This window comes from Hetaerina americana, unplaced genomic scaffold (assembly GCF_022747635.1).
Source record: "Hetaerina americana unplaced genomic scaffold, ioHetAmer1.1.p SCAF_38, whole genome shotgun sequence".
Taxonomy (NCBI): Eukaryota; Metazoa; Arthropoda; class Insecta; order Odonata; family Calopterygidae; genus Hetaerina; species Hetaerina americana.
Window position 1 is genome coordinate 3,678,515 of NW_027286963.1, and position 17,557 is coordinate 3,696,071.

Genomic DNA, 17,557 nt, shown 5'->3' on the forward strand with positions numbered 1-17,557 from the left:
TCGCTGTCACCAATTATCTCTGTGAAAGCCCCTTTGCCTGACGCAATCCTTCTTCATTTGTACCTACTACGGTGACCAACATGGTCCAAAACACTTTCAAGTCTTCCTTGATAATGTCAATAAAATTAAAGGGATTAAGTGTAGAACAGATATATTTAATATGTCATTTTTTCCACGAACGATAGGGGATCATAATACGTGACATTTTTCGACCACGGTAGGGTTATGTTTGGGTAAAATTATTCTGGTGTGTATTCACCCCCTGCCACACACCCTAGTGGTGGCTTTCGGGGTACATAAATAAATAAAATAAAAGTTGTATCAAAGTGCGAGTATGTACCTGCGAATCTGGTTACATTTAATGATAACCAAAATTTTATTTGGAAAAAATATAATTCATTTGATTAATCGTTTTTACTCACGTCCAACAATTATTAAAATCATAAATTATGTGTCATACAAAGTAATGTACAGCACTCGTATATTGTGCGTTTAATTTAATTATTTTACTGTTTTGAGATATTCGTCCGAGTTTTTTAAATGGACAATATTGCTTGTAAGCACACATTTTTCAATAGATCCGCAGTGTAAGTAGATCGCAAATTAATTTTTGATCCTTTGCCAATTTTTATTCTCAATGTTACATAAGATTGTGTTTCCTTGTTATCCTGTTTACCCTGTGAGGTCGAAGGGAAACATTATTCTAAAACGATCAATTGATTTCGCGATCGCCCGTATGCTCACCCGTTAACTAGGTGCTATTGGGGTGTTCACCAAATGTTGGTGAATTTAATAGGAGGAATTTAACCAAATTAGAGCGAAAGGAATGAATAAACGATGATATAAGTAAGTCTATGAAGTGGCGGTATAAAATATTTAAAAACCCAAGGCTGGCGAATTCCAAAACGTTGATAAAAAATGCAGGACACCATAAACCTTTGTTGTCATGTTTTACACCTAAGTGTTGCCAAGTGTTTTCTCATAACTTTAGCCTATAACATTATTCTGAACATAGACCTTGAATATATATTTGTATCTGTTTTAAACCTTTGAAAAATTAAAACCTATTTACCGGTACTCATTAAAGGTACTGAAGCTCATATTTAACATATCTTTCTATAATATGTTACCTAAATGAGCACTTTTAAAATATTATTAAAATGAAAAAGTCCATCATTCACCTAAATTCATATACTTACGCATTGTAAGACCAAGGAGTTCAGTCGTCTGAACTATTCAGAAAGTTATAATAAAAGTTCTGCCGAACGCGCCATGCGCGGCGTATGGTCCCCAGCTTGAATGGAAATGAAAATCCTACGCCCCAGTTCGCGAAATTTCTTTGCCGCGAAGGGTAAGCCTCCCCTTACAACGGGAGAACTTATGTGTGTTCTTCTTTCCGCGCCTTTAAAACATCTTACGCTCAAATTGACCATCGCGCATATAAACATAGGCGAACGGCGTGGTTCGTAAAATAGTTGGTGTTGACGGAAGAATCAGGAAACGTCCATTCCGCGAGGAAAATGGGTAGCAAAATCCACCTCATTATTCCGCATTGTTCAGGGATAGAACACAAGGGGAATTCTGGGGTCTGGAGTGCTAGAATTTGGAAGCGGTTTCTTACAAATTCCCCTCCCATCACTCAGACCCCATACTCGACCAGGAAGAAGCGACCCGAGACGGCTGTAAAGGCCCTATTCGCGAGGAATAGTACACCACATTAACCCCCCCCCCCCCATCACGTCAACACTCCACCGTATGCGCAGTTAGAAATTCTTCCCAAGGGATCGTCGCAATGTAAAATGGGTAAATTCTTGACGTGGCTTTGGGAAGCAGGTGTGATCCGTCCCTCTTTTGTTTTCGAGCAAGACAAAGAAGGACCGTCATATGTTTGAAGTCTTCCTGGCTTCCTTCCCCCCTCCCCATATACTCTTTGTCTCGAACCAGTCAAAATATGTAATCAAGTCTTCTTGGAGCGAACTTTCTGCCACTCCCGTTAATATCCCGATCGTTGTAGGGTTAAGGAAAAAGCTAAGCTTTTCGAACCACCGTCGAAAGAGTGCTTTACTCGAATCGTAAAACAGAACTACGCGCTCCAACGTCGAAGGAAGTGGAAACTGCGTGTAAATCTCCGCAAAATCGAGGCCTAACACCAACAAGAAGAATTTCCGTGCGCAGATACCACCTGGTAGGGACTACCAGCTTTATGGTGGGTGAAATCCGCACATTTACGGGGATGTTGGAAGTAGTTCCCTTCTCTTCTTTCACCTGCGGGTTACTTTTCGATCCATACTCTTCGTGTGTGAAGTCTTAATTTAATTAGGTGCACTTGAATTTCACGCCCGCCGACTTGATTTTTTCCTGCGCACTCATTGGTGTCATCTCTAATTGCAGTTTTTATCCGTGCATTACAACGCTAACAATATCATTAACGTCAAAATTAAATCGCGTTTTAATGCCCACTCATTAAACGGGCCCCAAGAATAACTCGACGCGATAGTCTAGTTGTTTTCACTTGTTCGTTTTCTGCATTTAAGGTTGCGTGGTAACGCCAGGACGAACAAGTGGAAGAGGGTCAAAGCAAACAGCCGCAAAAATACGAACATGTATTTTACACAGATATGAATGAAAAGATAATTAAAATATAGAAAAATAGGTGATTCAGGGGTACATATATATAACTACATGTATAACTACATGTACTTTTGTACTTCATAATTCTGTTATTGTTTCGGACTCGTTTAAAAAGATGGCTTTGTTCTTAGCTCTCGATTGTGTGAATGGAATGAATTGCTTGAAGATGAGATGGCATTTTTTTCCAAAGGTTAATAATCGCATGCTACGGGCTTCTGTCTGAGAAAGTTAGTTGATTCTTCCTGAGGTGTACGGTGGTGCCGGTGGTATTTTACGGGTTTCACGAGTATTTAGTGGTGTTCCTTGTTTGGTGTGAATTTGCTGGGAAGTTTCAGCCCCTAATATGGGAACACAGGGGAGATTAGTATTTTGCACTTCACAAAGTAGGCATATTCTGTAGGAAATACGTTTTACTGATACCTGCAATGCTCCGGACAGCCCTCTTTTGTACCCTTTCTAGAAAGGTTTTTGACTGTGACCTGATATACTTTTGTCTATGTGCCCAGGTTTGAATTCGGTTGATTCCACTGGATATCTCCGGAAAAGTCAATCCCGAAATTTCCCAAATCCACTCAAAATATGCGAACTTGACGCAAACTTGGGTCTACTACGTGGTGAGCTCTTACTCTTACCTTCCAAAACAAGCCTACGAGTTGCTAACTGCAGTAGGATTTTCTTAAAAGTCAACAGAATTCTTTTTATTTTTCTTTATTTCAGTACCCTGCAAACCACCACTAGGGTGTGTTGCATGGGGTGAATACACACCAGACTACTTTCACCCGAATAAGACCCTACTGCTTTCGGACAATGTTATTCTGATCCCTTATCGTTCGTGGAAGGAATGACATCTTAAATCTATGTGTTCTACCCTTAATCTCTTTAATTTTATTTACATGATCTCTCATACCGTAGCACGATGGTGGTAATAATACATTTTCAACATCATCGCTGAAGAGATGTTCTTCCAATTAATGCAAGAGATTTAATGTGTAATTTAACCTTCTATCCGTGAGTGATTCCCAGCCTAGCTGCTCTAATATTTTGAATACACTACTAAGTGTGTCAAAAAACGTTTTACAAATCTAGCTCCTCGAGAACCGAAAAATGTATTACGAATAACGGTGACTTAAAACCGACACAAAGACGACTATACGTCCCTATTGTCCGTCAAGCTCCAATAATTTAAGATTCTTAGATAACCATCTGAAAAATTGGTTGTAAAAACGTCGGATATGAAATACCAAAAACGACGAGTTCCCTGCAGAATTATCTCTGCCCTCTTGTGAATTTATTATGCATAATGAAACAAATTGGATTCAGATTATATTTATTTTGCTCATTACAACTCGTTGTATTCTATCAGTACACTCTGAAGTCTAACTTAGGCTATAAAAAATTGCATACCTTTTTTCGCCATTTTGATGAGAGAACGAGGCCTCGTATCATCAGTTGCAGGGGAACGATTTTAATGAGGTGTCGAGATTCATCGCGGAGACCACACAACCTCAAAATGTGATCAAAATTCTACAGGTTAAATGTGATACCTCGGCTAACAAGTTTCTAAAAACTTTTTTATAATGATTTATCTTCTCATACTTTCTCTGGCTCCGATAGGCTTAGCGAATTCCGGAGAAATACCATATACCATCTGTGCACAGTGGGGGTAATAGGGTCGATTCATTTTTTTTGGACCTTCCCTCTTTGGCGCCTTATCTTTCTTGCGTCCTTCCTTCATTTTGAGATTCAGATTCGTCCGTCCATCCGAGTAAACTCGGCTGATTCACAATGGGAACATGAGTTCAAGTTCCGCTTAGGGGGACTAATGTGTTTTGTGGCCGGACAGTGATTTCTATGCATCTAAACCTACAAAATACCCCAAAAACAACTGAAATGTCGAGAGACTGAGGGTTAGGACACTTCTCTTTTTTATGAAAAACAAGAAAACGCAGAGAACAAAAAAAGAAACCCACACGAGCCCAACTTTTCATTGGCGCAGCCACCTTCTTCAGTGAAAGGAAGGTGTAAGTTTCCTTTTTTATGTCCTCTTTTGTGATATTTTTTTTGTTTTTCTCTCTATGTTTTTGTCTTATTTTCCCCTAATGGATTTTAAGTAGAGATGTGCCGAGGAGGAGTGAATGGTGGCCATTGGTCATTAGTGTACTTGATTTTGTTAGCCCGGGCGATTCAAAAGCCCTTTGCAGGCAAATATATTTCAACTCCCGGGTTCTCATCTCATTGCTGCCTGCTTATCCATATTATTATTTTATTTCTTATTTAAGTAACCTGCAAGCCACCGATTTGGTGTGTGGGAGGGGGTGAATACACATCCGACTAATTTTGACCCGAATATGACCCTGCCGCAGTCGGACAATGTTATTCTGATCCCTTATCATTCGTGAAAAAAATGACATCTAAAATCTATATGTACTATAGATAGAATTATCTACCTTGGGAGGACTTCTATTGCTGTGACAAAACGGTAATCAAAGGGTACAGTGTAAATTTCGGTTTTTTTAGGAATAAAGTAATTGAGGAACGATGGTGGTTTCGTGGAGCAACGGTGATTGTTGATACGGATGGAAATTTCAGGTAGCGCATTCGGCCGTGAAAAAAAGAGGGCGATTAATATTTTTTCCGAAGCTTAAGTGGCCATTAAGATTGAGAAACCGTGGAGCGAAAAAGAGGGTAGTATTTACAGTAGCCGGCTGCAGGGTGAGGAATACGGAGGATGGGGGGTGGATGGGGGGCGGGCAGCGGGCCAATCTACCTCGTGCAATAATGGGGGAGTGATCGAGTACAGTTTTAAATTTTGCTCTTGGAGCTAAAGAAGCAAGTGGGTGCACGGAGCTAACGGTGTAATATGACCAAATGTTGGAACACTTGAGAAGGGAATTCATATCCTAAAGACACCACTCGGCCTATTTTGGGCACGTTTTGAGTTTTGTAACCTGTCACTCAATCATTAAGGAATGGAACTGAAGGGTGACTTGCTATACTCCATCGAGCTGAAGGCCCGCTTGACGATAAATTAAAACTAACCAGTCGAAATCGAGATCGAAACGCAGTCGTTCCACTTCTCGTTAAAAAGCGACTCCGCTAACGAATCATCTGTTGTCGCTTACGCGAAAATAAACCCGGACCCCAAAAGAGGTGTTCCTCCTAGAGAGATCCCGCCTTGTGATAACTTTTCATAGTCCTCCCTCGGGCGTGAAGAGACGAAAGCTGGAGTCTCCAGCCGAGACAAAAGCTTCGCGGCACGCCGAGGAGAAAATGCGCGCGGTCATTTCATTTCGGGACGCGACGAATGCGCCATGTGGCGCAACAGGCTGTCCCTTGATTGAGAGAGATGCTCGCTCGACGATAAATATTTTCTCAACTTTTTAATGATCACTTGATGGAGAATAGGTGAGCGGGAGATGATGAATGATTTCACTCCCTCGTTTTCCCATTAATACCTCTTGACACTTTATACTCGGATTCCCGGTGGGCAAAGAGAAAATAAGAACCACGAAAATAAATTTGCAAAAGAGTAAAAGTTTAGATCAACCTAGCTTTCACTGCAATAGAGGTCATTGTTGCGCCACGTTTTTAGTGCAATGTTTCTCTTTTACAATTTTAATTTTTTTATTAAATAATTTTTTATTGAAAAATTCAACATTTTATTGGTATGAAAAGCATTCGACACGGAATTCCGTATTGATTGACATACTTAAATGTCTTTCAGGCTACTAAAAGGTAAATTTGCAAAAACAACTGCAAACAATCCAAAAAGGACCCTTTTGAGATGACTGGAATGCCTGATGCATACGCTCCGAGTACGTTTGAACAATGGCGGAAGAAATATTGATAACATATTATAGTATTTTCTACTGCTTTGAGTTTACGAGTGGAGTACAGCCCAGTGGGTAGATTATTCAGCTAACCTAACAGCTTTCTCTAATCCGGACAGTTCCTTTCGACCTACCCAGCTAAACCCAAGGCGTGACTTTTCGGGTACTACTTCCAGGGAAATCGCACGAGATACAGGGAAAAACTGCCCCCCCCCCTCATTGCTCTGATTCAATTGCATATGCCTTGCTCAATATTAGATTACTTCCACCGTCATCTTCAAACCAATTTCCACGTTGAATGCTACCAGCGATACGCCGTAGACTTAAATTTTAAGTCTACGTGTGTTCAACTTGTATTCTAAATTGCGATTTTAACTGCAATCTCTGTTGACTACGTAAACTAATAAGGTACATATATGAATTTATACCGGAACACTGAAAGATCAAAATTCTGGATGAAGCTGATATTTCTTAAATGCCTTATTAAAAAAATGCTTAAATTTCCATACTAGATGAACATGGCCACATTAAAAGCGCATTCTTTCGAGGAAAAGATGCACTAGAAAATATGACTCTCCTCGACGATTTACAATTAAATATCATCAAACTACCTCAATAGTACCATACGTAAGTAAATTTTGCCATAGCAACTGATTTATGAAGTAACTTAGCTTATCACCTCCTGATAAATACCCTCTTAGATTCAAAGCATTAACAATTCCCGTGGTCATCTATTTAATCAACCCTTAATGACGACTGTTTTAGCATTTTTATATTTATTCACCCAATCATCACCTGAGAGCTAATTTAGTCATATTTTCGACATTGAAATATTTTATTAGTGACAAATGTTGCTCTCAAATAACAGAACGAAACCATTGTCACCCATTGCCCTTGTAGAATACGCAATCTGGGTGCTTAGCGTTGTCTTCACGAGTTACTTGCACGAGGGCGATGTTAATTTTACGCGTAGAGGCATGCATACTGCATCACTTAGCTTTTTTTGTAAGTTAAAGGTATGAATATTATTGTTTTTAACACTTGAGGAACTAAAAGCCTTCTTACAATGGGTATTTACTCAGAAGTCTTGGAGTTATTTCATAGCTGAGGGAATGAAGTCTCTAAGAGTATTAAGTCTTGACAGAAGATGGTTGCATTTTATCTTTTGAGACTAGACTCTGAAGACATTTCCTGTTCAAGTCAATCAGTGTCGACCAACTGCCATTTTCAGGATTCGCACCATTCGCGAGACTTAAGCTACGAGACTTGACACTGAAGATCGATTGTAGAACGACCCTAAAATGGTCAAAGATCCACCAGCAATTATTTATTGTAAATGCTCAGTGATCTAACCCACTGGACGTATCGTCTGACAATCGTTTCTTTCTTGTTCGCCCCGCAGGTTCCGGCAAGCATCACGGGCGTAGCTCGGCGGAGAGGGACAGCTTGAGCGGCTCGCCGCGGCTGGGCGCGGAGGGAGGCGGGAAGAGCCACGCCAAAGGGTCCCCAAGGGGCAGTGCGTCCTCCAAGAAAGAGGCCGCCCCCGCCTCGCCCCCCTCAGGTGGGGCGGGGAAGGGAGGTGCGGCGGAGGAGGAGAAGGGCGAGGCGGAAGGCGCGGCGGGGCGGAAGAGCTGCGCCGGACTCAGTCTCAAGACTTTCCTCGGCGTGCTCTCTGGAACGATGGGGCGGGAATTCGGGGACATCGCCGAGCAGAGGGAGCCCTTGTGAGTACATGGCTTACCATTGGTTGATATTATAGCTCAACTTAAACGCAAAATACCTAAAGAGTGGGGAGGAGGGGAAAAAAAGGCATTGCGTTTTTCTTATCCCTAATTAAGTCATTTTATTAATCTCAACACTGGCTCACACATACATGGCTTTGTTAAAATGAGGATTGAGAGTACATAAAACCTGACATCAATTTTGAGAAAATAAGGATTATTATTAGTAGGTGTAGAAGCCCTCTACGGTTTCAGGCTTCACTTTGAGGAAGTATTTAGTAGCCATATTAAAATATTTTGTACTTTTCCGCAGACTTTATTCAAAGGGACAAAGCATTTCATTGACTTGATCTACATCCACATAATACCTCGGAAACCACCACAAGGGCTAGTGCTAGTAGGTGGGGGGAAGGGGGAGTATTAGGCCACCACCCATAAAACAGAAAAAAACCACATGTAAAACTAACAAATTCATTCCAATTCACGCTGAAAGAGATGTATACATTCATGCAAAACCCATTTAACTTACACACATACAAATATATATGCTAGCAACTAACATACACATGCACATACAAATATACCAAATGTCTACTCAGTGTTTAATCTTGTATTTGTTTGTTTTCCTACCTAAATATTGCGGGGCCATAATAATTCCTTTTGTGCCATTTTTAAGCTCCTTTGTCCTGACCCTTGCTAAAAGTCTAAGTCTCGTTTGTTCTCTTTGCATCCTGATATGTGCTCCCCATGAAAGGCGTGGTTTTAGAACTACCCCCAAATATTTAACTTGATCTGTCATAGTTGACATTAAGCCCTATATTTCATAATTTATGTCCGGTTCATCACTTCCTTTGCTTCCAAATTTCAAAACTGTGCATTTGCTAATGTTAAGTACTTATCCATATTCCTTGCACCAATTAAATATTGTGCCTAAGTCTCAAAAGAGTAACCCACCATCTGACTTGTGGCATGAAAAGGTACTAATTTCATTTATGATCAGCACTGGAATATGTGTATAAATGCTCAGGACAGAACAGAGGGGGGTGGCTATGGTTGGGAGGTGAGGAAAGGGGGCATATTGAAATTGATGATCAGTGTTATTTGGGTAAGGGAAGAGGTAGTTGTACCTTGGCTATGACGTGGCATGGGGTCGAGGTAGAGGGGTATGGGGAGGGTGGGAGATCAGATACGTTGAAGTGTTGGTTTCATTTTTTTCCCTCAAGATTAGATGCTTGGTAAGAAGTGGGGAGGGTAGCGGGTACAATTACTTATAACAAATGGTTATTTAGGGGTCTACCAAGTGCCTTCTTGTCTCGATTGGCTCCAGATCATCAATTTTTAATCCTTTAGGGTGGATGTGCATTATTTCAAGGAAAAATTGATGTTGTAGTTATATTCTATGAGAGATTTTGCAATGAAGGAGTTGTAATTCTAATTTTTTTGACACCTAGCACGTAATTTGGCTTGTGTCTTTAAACTTCTCCTTGTCTGACAGACATAAGAGATTTTGCAACTACCACATATAAGTTTCAAAATGCCTGATTTGAGAAGTGTTTCTTGTTTATCTTTACCATTATGATTTTATGATTCTGGAGAGAATAATGGGTGAGTAAAAGTCTACTCTGAGTGAGGTACGTAGATGATTTGAAATCTTGTATGCAGGAGATATCTCCCAGGAATGGGATCAAGCCCCACTTGAAATCTTCCAATTCAGTGGACTGTGTAGGGGAAATTCTATTAATGGCCATTGCTTTTTGATTTTTCAAATTATTTTTTCAACTAACTAGATTAGAGTTTTGACTTTGTGATAAAGCATCATCACTTGGTTGATTTGTTATAAACTTTTACACAAACCACAGAACAATAACAAGCTCACAACCTGGGTTTCAAGGAATAATCATCATCATCACATGATATGAAAATTCGTAATAATATGCCAACTAATTTTGAATTTCTTTTCTACCTTAAGTGCTTATAATCCACTGTCTTATATCATCTAATATAGCGTGTGCGTTGATCCCTAATTTAGCACGAGTGCCTTCAAGTTCAACATTACTTTCAAAATATTTTAGGAAAAAAGGTTATAAATTATTTTTATCAAAAGTTTTTTTATACCCACTACTGCCTCTTCATTAGACCTATGTATTTGTCCCTCAGCCTGCCTTGTGCTACTTTACCTTCTATTTTTGCTTCACTCTGATGTTTCTGATGAATTAATAGTGTCAATGTGCATCCGATCTATATTGATCCTTGTTTTCCAGTATGCACTCAATATCCTAACTGCCACATCCATATAATTCTTCATTTCTTATTTTCTGTGTCCATTTCATTCTCAGCATTTACCTCCAATAATAGTTTTTAACACTTCTAATTTTTTCTGATCTTTCTCTCCAAATGATTCATGCCTCTGATCTGCAGAGTGTCCTTACTCCGCCCAAATACTTTAACATATTGGTTCTTTATTTGTAAGTGAATCTCCTTTAGCATAGAAGATACCTCTTAGTTGTAAGCAGCTTCTTAGCTTGAATTATTCTCCACTTCATATCCGTTGAGCTGCTTCAATTCCATATTACAAATACTGATTCCATGGAAGGTGGGCAATTCCACTCGCTCCATTTCTCTCATCTTAATAATTTTTACCTTTCAGCTAGCTATACAGAAATGAATTTCTCTCAACTTTTTTCTGTATCTTGTGGGCATGAGCAGTTTCAGGTCATGATGTTGACCAAACACATTTGAATTTGCTAATTTACTGAAACCTGAGCCATCTGTAATTTTAACTGCAGTCCATAAAAGTTTGAAAAAATACATTAATTATTAATTGATGTACCAGAAATTTATCCTCACCTCAATACATCATCACAACCTCGATATTTATTTTTATACTAATGGCCAATATTAGAAGGTGAATATCACATTCTCTGATGTAGTGGTCCTGATGATGGTCACCTCTGCACTTTCATCAACCATTCCTCTCTTTTTACAGTTGGCACCTTTGGATACTCCTAAGCTCTATTTATGGAATCCTTCTGGTTGTCCTGATGATGGTGTTCTGTGTCACAGAGGTTATGGACAATTCCATAGAGCTTCTTAGTTTCCAGGTAGGTATTTTCACTTAACCTCCATAGGATTATTCTCTTAGCCCACGGTAAAATTTTATATTTATTATTGTAACTGCCTTTGAAAAATGGAAATAGCAAGATCCAACTGTTACCCACAGTAATATCATGTTCTACAGCAAAGATAAATGTGACCAATGTGAGTAACATAATGTGAAAAAATTAGGACATAGTGACTGTTTATCTGGCTACATTGAATTATGAAAAGTTGAAGAAGCATCCTTGAAATGGTGATGTGCTTCATTAATGCTGATCCCACACCTGCTTTTCATGCAAAACATTTATTTAACTGAGCCCCAATTACATATTTGAATTATTTTGAGAAACTGCCCATATCTATACCATTAGCATTGAAATTGGAAATCTACAAATATTTCACATTCTTCACAAGTACCTTCTCCACAGATTCAAGCCTGACTTGATTAATCATACCCTCCAAAAGGTTTTTTAATACAGGAATTGAAAAAAGATATTTGCTAAATCTGTAAGCTTTCAAATATCTAATTTGAAGAAGCATTTTATCTATCTTTCATTGTGTTAATCACTTCAAAGTTTTTTATCCAAAGTGATTACACCCTTTGCTAAATATTTTATTCCGCAAACCAATTTCCTCCACCTTCATGATCTTGATCAATGGCAGGGTTGTTTACTTGGACCCCATCTACCTCCAGGTTTTTCTAGATTTCCTCCAATATAATCCTTCCCCATACCATCATATCACTTCATCTCCTAAGGCCCACTGAGTACACCCTTTCCCATAATGCCCTCTCACACTCTCTCCCCAACATCCTTCTCTCTCATTCCCACTGCATTGGTTCAGCTCATCACCAAATCCTAATAACCACCCCTACATTCCCAACTAAATCTCCCCTTCATGCTTCTTACCTCTTCTTCCGAATAATTTGCATGTAACAGAACCAAATATTAATATGAAAATATAATTCCTTTCCAGGGAGTCTATTTGCTGTATCTTTACGTGGGGAGCATATCTGTCATCATCTGCATTTACATCTGGGTTTTGATCGATAGCTGCTCATCTCTCTCATCGACTCAGTCCTCAAGATCTCTGCACCTTGGCTATGAACCAGATTCAGAGCTCCCATCTGGACTTGGACTGGATTCCAAGCACATCTCCATCCCGGCAACGAATGACATTGACATCTCTGATGGCGAACTGAATCCTAATGTGAGGTGGAGGGATACAGAAATTGGAACTTTGTCCAGAAGATTCGGTTCATTGAAGAAAGCCCACATTTCCAGATCTGCGACTTCTACCACTAGTTTCTATCTAAGAGTGGGTGCATTAGGTAAGTGTGTTTGCTCAGTGGCCCATATTGAACTAGGTACAAATTATATCATATCCTAAAGTTAGACAAGTCAGTGTCTGCCACAGGATGTTAGATGATGATCATAAGTATCTTTGAATTGAATGTTTAGATATAATGATATTGATAAAATAATAATCAACTTTCTTTTTATACAAATATTTTGAGATTTATTAATGCCTGTTGGCTAATATTTATTCTACACATTCATTTAAGCATCAAATATTTTCAGTGCATGCACTTGTTTTATACTTTAAGATTATCATTTAATTCCATCATAATTTAACTCTATATAAACCTTAAATTGGATATGCAGCACTAGAAATACTACATTATTATTGTGATAGGACCCTTGCACTTTTTCTCCATTTAATTGCCATATTTTCCATATTAATAGCAAACAAATATATGACCATAATACTGCTAAAATAATCACTAAAATATACATTTTTAATTTTACTTTTAATTGCATCATGGCTGCCCAATCGCACCAGTTCATGTATTTATAAGATAGACCTCATATATCTACATATATGTGTGTGTGTTAGAGGACATAATCACGTGTGTTCCTGCAGGGAAACATTTGATAGTTATGGGGGATTGGAATGTGATGGTAGGCAAAGGAAAAGATGGTGATGAGGTAGGGAACTACAGTTTAAGCACGAGAAAGGATTGTGGGGAGAAGGTAATTGAGTTCTGCAGGAGACAGGGGTTAGTCATCACCAACACTTGGTTTAGACACCACAAAAGGCATAGGTATGTATGGAAAAAGTCAGGTGACTCAGAAAGGAGACCTATGCATGCAAAGCATCTTGTAAATTGTAACAAATAACCAGAAAAAAAGATAACCTCACATCACATTTCAATTCAATAACATCAGTCTAAAAATTGAAAGAGTTTTAATAAAATTTAAAAATATAGAAGGCAACTATCCAAAGAAAAATAAAGTCAGCAAGAAATAGGTATCAGAAAGGAATAAGGAAGAGAAAGATGGGGAAGAAATGGTTATCAGATATTGGCATTCATAATGGTTGGCTATATGTAGATGAATAAGAATGAAAAATACTGGGAGTAGTCGAACAATGAAAGAGAGATGGCTAATCAACCAATCCCCTAATTCACACTTTCCATAATTAGATTATTTGAAAGACATGAAGTTTACAATGTTCATTTTTTGATAAAATAAAGATGATTTAAGTATTTTGTACTCACACAATGGTCCTACTGTCAGGTAATTTACATGCTGGCTAACAAAAGGGCCAAATGTGATGTGCTTCAGTACTTTATTGGGCAGGCTTCCGTTTTGACATACTAAAAAAGAAGAATTGGAATTTAGGACTCTAAAATATACACTGCAACTCTTCTCAAAGGTTGAAATATGAATGAATACAATTTCAAGTTAAATATTTGACAGATGTTAATCTGAGAAACATTCTTGGGTTCATTTTTTTTTCCAGACACATGAAGTGGATCAATCAATGGTACCTATTAACAGTACATCTGCAAAAATAAGCAAATGTAAGTCTGTATGCACTCTATTTTAATTGATTAGGATATCATACGTAAACCATTCAATACGGTATTCAGAGACCAGACACACACTTTTATTAGCAACTCTGCAATCAACCTGAAGGATTGGTTTGATGGGTGAGGATAGAGCATGCCCTTATACTGAGTCACATACAGCATGGGATAATCACCCATCAGGTTAAGGGGCCATTTCCTTATTCCTGGTCCTACCAGTGATTTCTTGAGAAGATTTGGGCACACTAAAAAAAATCATCCACAGCTTGGGTGAAGCAGAGATTGTGCCAAGGTGACACCCTGAATCAAACCTGGACCCTTCAGGGAGTAGCCCAGGTATCTACCCTGGCCATTAATCAGCAATGATTAGAACTAATATACAAATAACATAAAAGTTCAAAAACTCTTGCCAGACACCATACTACCCTCATGGGTGGAATGGTGTCAGGCAAGTACTTATATAGGATCTACAATACAAGCATCTCATAGAAAGCTTCTGACTAGGAACATTAAGTAAATGTCTATTCGTTGATTGTATTTCATTATTCATAATAGTTTAAAATGGAGGTGGTTTGAAGACAAAGTGAAACCTTTGTAGCCTCAATTGTTATTCAATAGAATTTTGACAGACATGAAAATTTCTTCATGACTGTCAATAACAATTGAGGTTTTTTTTTAATTATGATCCCACAGTTCACAATTTTATCATTTAAAATACTCTTGATCTATTTCAGCCTTTGGTTTGGGGACCCTGGTGTACAATGGATTGGAAATGGCTATGCATTCAATGATGGATGGCCCATGCCTCAGTGATGTAGTCTTTGTGCATCCAGTTTTGAATGGACTATTCACGTTTCTTCAGATGCACTTCCTTTTTGTCAATTCACAGGTAATATATTTACATTTTTCTTTGATTTTTCTGCAATCAATTGTCACAAATTTATAAGATCTGCATAGCTAATTTTAAAAATTCAGCCATTTGCTTCCATAAAAGGTGAACAAATGTAAATTGTTAAGAAAGATATTCATTGCAGTAATCCTTTAGTTGTTTATACCATAGATAAAATATTGGGTGCATGTATTAGACACCAGATGGATAGAGTTAAGCTACTAGGGGCCCTAACCTCGCTGATTTGAACTCAGCTTATGGACTTCATTGGGATGTCTTTAATTGGTATTATCTGTTGGCTTCAACAATACTCCTTTACATTTTCTAAAACATCTCTGAAGTGTTCAACTGTGTACATCTAGTAGTCCAAACTAAGCAATTTATCTATTTCTTAAAAACTTCATCTTCCTTAAGTGAGAACATGTTCAGTTTCATTCCAGCTTGGTCGTATATGTCATTTCTATTAGACTAACTTTGGTCAGACACCATCTCCAATGACTGTGCCTTGGTTGTCTTTTCCAAAAACATATAGTATATCAGGGTAAGTGGGATTGAAAAAATCCAGTCTTTAAAAAAATAGTGAATACATCTGAGGAAGGTAATGATGAGGCAAGAAAATGTATATTGAAGAGCTATATGATGAAACCAAGGTTAATCATTCACGATGAACTACATTTTATGCTTCACAGCAGAAGTCACTACGTGATCTTAACTTTATAGAGTCTACTTGGCTAACTAACTTACTAACTTAGCTAATGATGAGTAAGAAGATTAGGGTTAGGTCGTTCAAATTTTTCTGCAATTCCTTGGAGGTTCACCTATAATGGTCAATTTCAAGCCAATGGCACACCAATTTGCACTCAAATACATGCATGTACTAGCTTGGCCATCAGTCTCCATAAGAGGAAAATATATTGTGCTAGCATCATGCAGCATTTTACATTAAAAAGATGTAGTTCTTATAAATTTCACCAATAATCGCACTGTATTTACTTACCGCAAAAGATTAGTACTTATATCTAACAAAAAACCAAAGTTGGCCTATATGCAAGTACAAATTAATTAATTTTGATTGTGGTGTATTTAAATGCACAAAATCAAATGCTCATAAGTTTAGCCAAGTATTGGCACGATTTGAAGCATTATTTTCCTTTGGCTATTACCTCAATTCTTACTCACTCTTACTTAACATGAAAGTTAACTTTGTGGGATTTAAATACAGCAGGTAATTACATGAATATGCAAAGTGCCTATGGAGTTTTCCTTATAAGAAAATCTTTGGTTTTACAAATTGTGTTTCTTTTACTTTGCAAGAAAGCATACTCTGCTAGAAATTCATGCATAAAGAAATGTGGCATTGCCCGTCCTTGATTATGATCAAAGTTCCTGATCACAAAAAGTAACACATTTACCAAGTGTAGAAATATTGGTTAAAATAACCTCGAATGTTGGCTAAATGGGAACAAGGCTTCTCAGATACGTTTTCAATGCTAGTGTAATGGGGAAGACACAAGGAGTGGGATGAAGGAAAGGTGAAGATTGAAAAGTGGGAATGGTGCCTTACAAGGCTCCATCACTTGCTGGTAAATCCCTCAAAGATTGGTGGCTGCAGGACCAATTCTGGAAGTTGGTGGTGACACTTTCACTGCGCCTGAGTGGCCCAAGACAATGGGAGGTGTGGTGTGGTGGAAAGTAATGGTAAGTAGTGAGGGACAAGGGAAGGATCAAAGGGAAAAGGTAAAGGAGAGAGAAAAAGAGGAAATTGCCCTAAATTAGAAATATTCAATAGGTAGGAACTATTAGGCCTCCTGCTTATGGCTTAATTATATCCTTTCCACTATATTTACATGTAGGTAGGCAGTTAAAATTATGCAAACATCAATAGGTTTCCCATGTTAATTGCATTATTATTCTACTTGTAGGTGGTCGTGGAGCGCTTTGGACTTGCAGCTCACTTTGGGTTCATGCACCTAGTTGGAACCAACTTGGCACTGTGGGTCCGTCTGATTGTGTGGGAGACTGGTCTGGAGTGGACATATTACCTTCACTTGGCTCAAGGAGGCTTCTTAGAAGATTATTCCTCACATTCCAATGGCCTTGCATCTGGTGCAGCCTCTCCAACACCACGCATGCTGCCTACTCCTCTGGAGTTGAGAGGATTTCCAAAATCCATGATGGGGAGGGTTACCAGAGATGCCCTGCCGCCAGTAGCAGGTATATTTCCATTAGTTTCTATTTACAAAGAATGCTGTAAAAGTTGGGATAAGAATGAAACTCATGAAAACATGTGCATTACAAACACAAGAAAAGGCAAGAAAAACCAAGCTCAAGGCTGGTCTTTGCTTTCATCTAAAAATTATTCATTAAACATATTGGAGTTTTCATTATTATTTATCTCTTGAGTGAATATAGCACTTCAGTCAATTGCTGACGGATATTTGGTGAGGTTCGGTTAAAGGCAATGAGAAACATTTGCAGTGTTACTCCATTCCCAGAACTTATTGAATGGGATATTAAC

At 38.5% G+C, this 17,557-nt stretch overlaps 1 protein-coding gene across 1 annotated transcript in view; it reads left to right on the plus strand.

The window, feature by feature from the left end:
* LOC139691555 (proton channel OtopLc-like) overlaps positions 1-17,557 on the plus strand; it is a 124,344-nt gene that overhangs the window by 104,276 nt on the left and 2,511 nt on the right. The window contains exons 2-6 of the mRNA XM_071589428.1: positions 7,864-8,185; positions 11,169-11,283; positions 12,254-12,608; positions 14,885-15,039; positions 16,962-17,253. Of these exons, the coding sequence (XP_071445529.1) occupies positions 7,864-8,185; positions 11,169-11,283; positions 12,254-12,608; positions 14,885-15,039; positions 16,962-17,253 (1,239 nt within the window). The remainder of the gene's footprint in view (positions 1-7,863; positions 8,186-11,168; positions 11,284-12,253; positions 12,609-14,884; positions 15,040-16,961; positions 17,254-17,557) is intronic.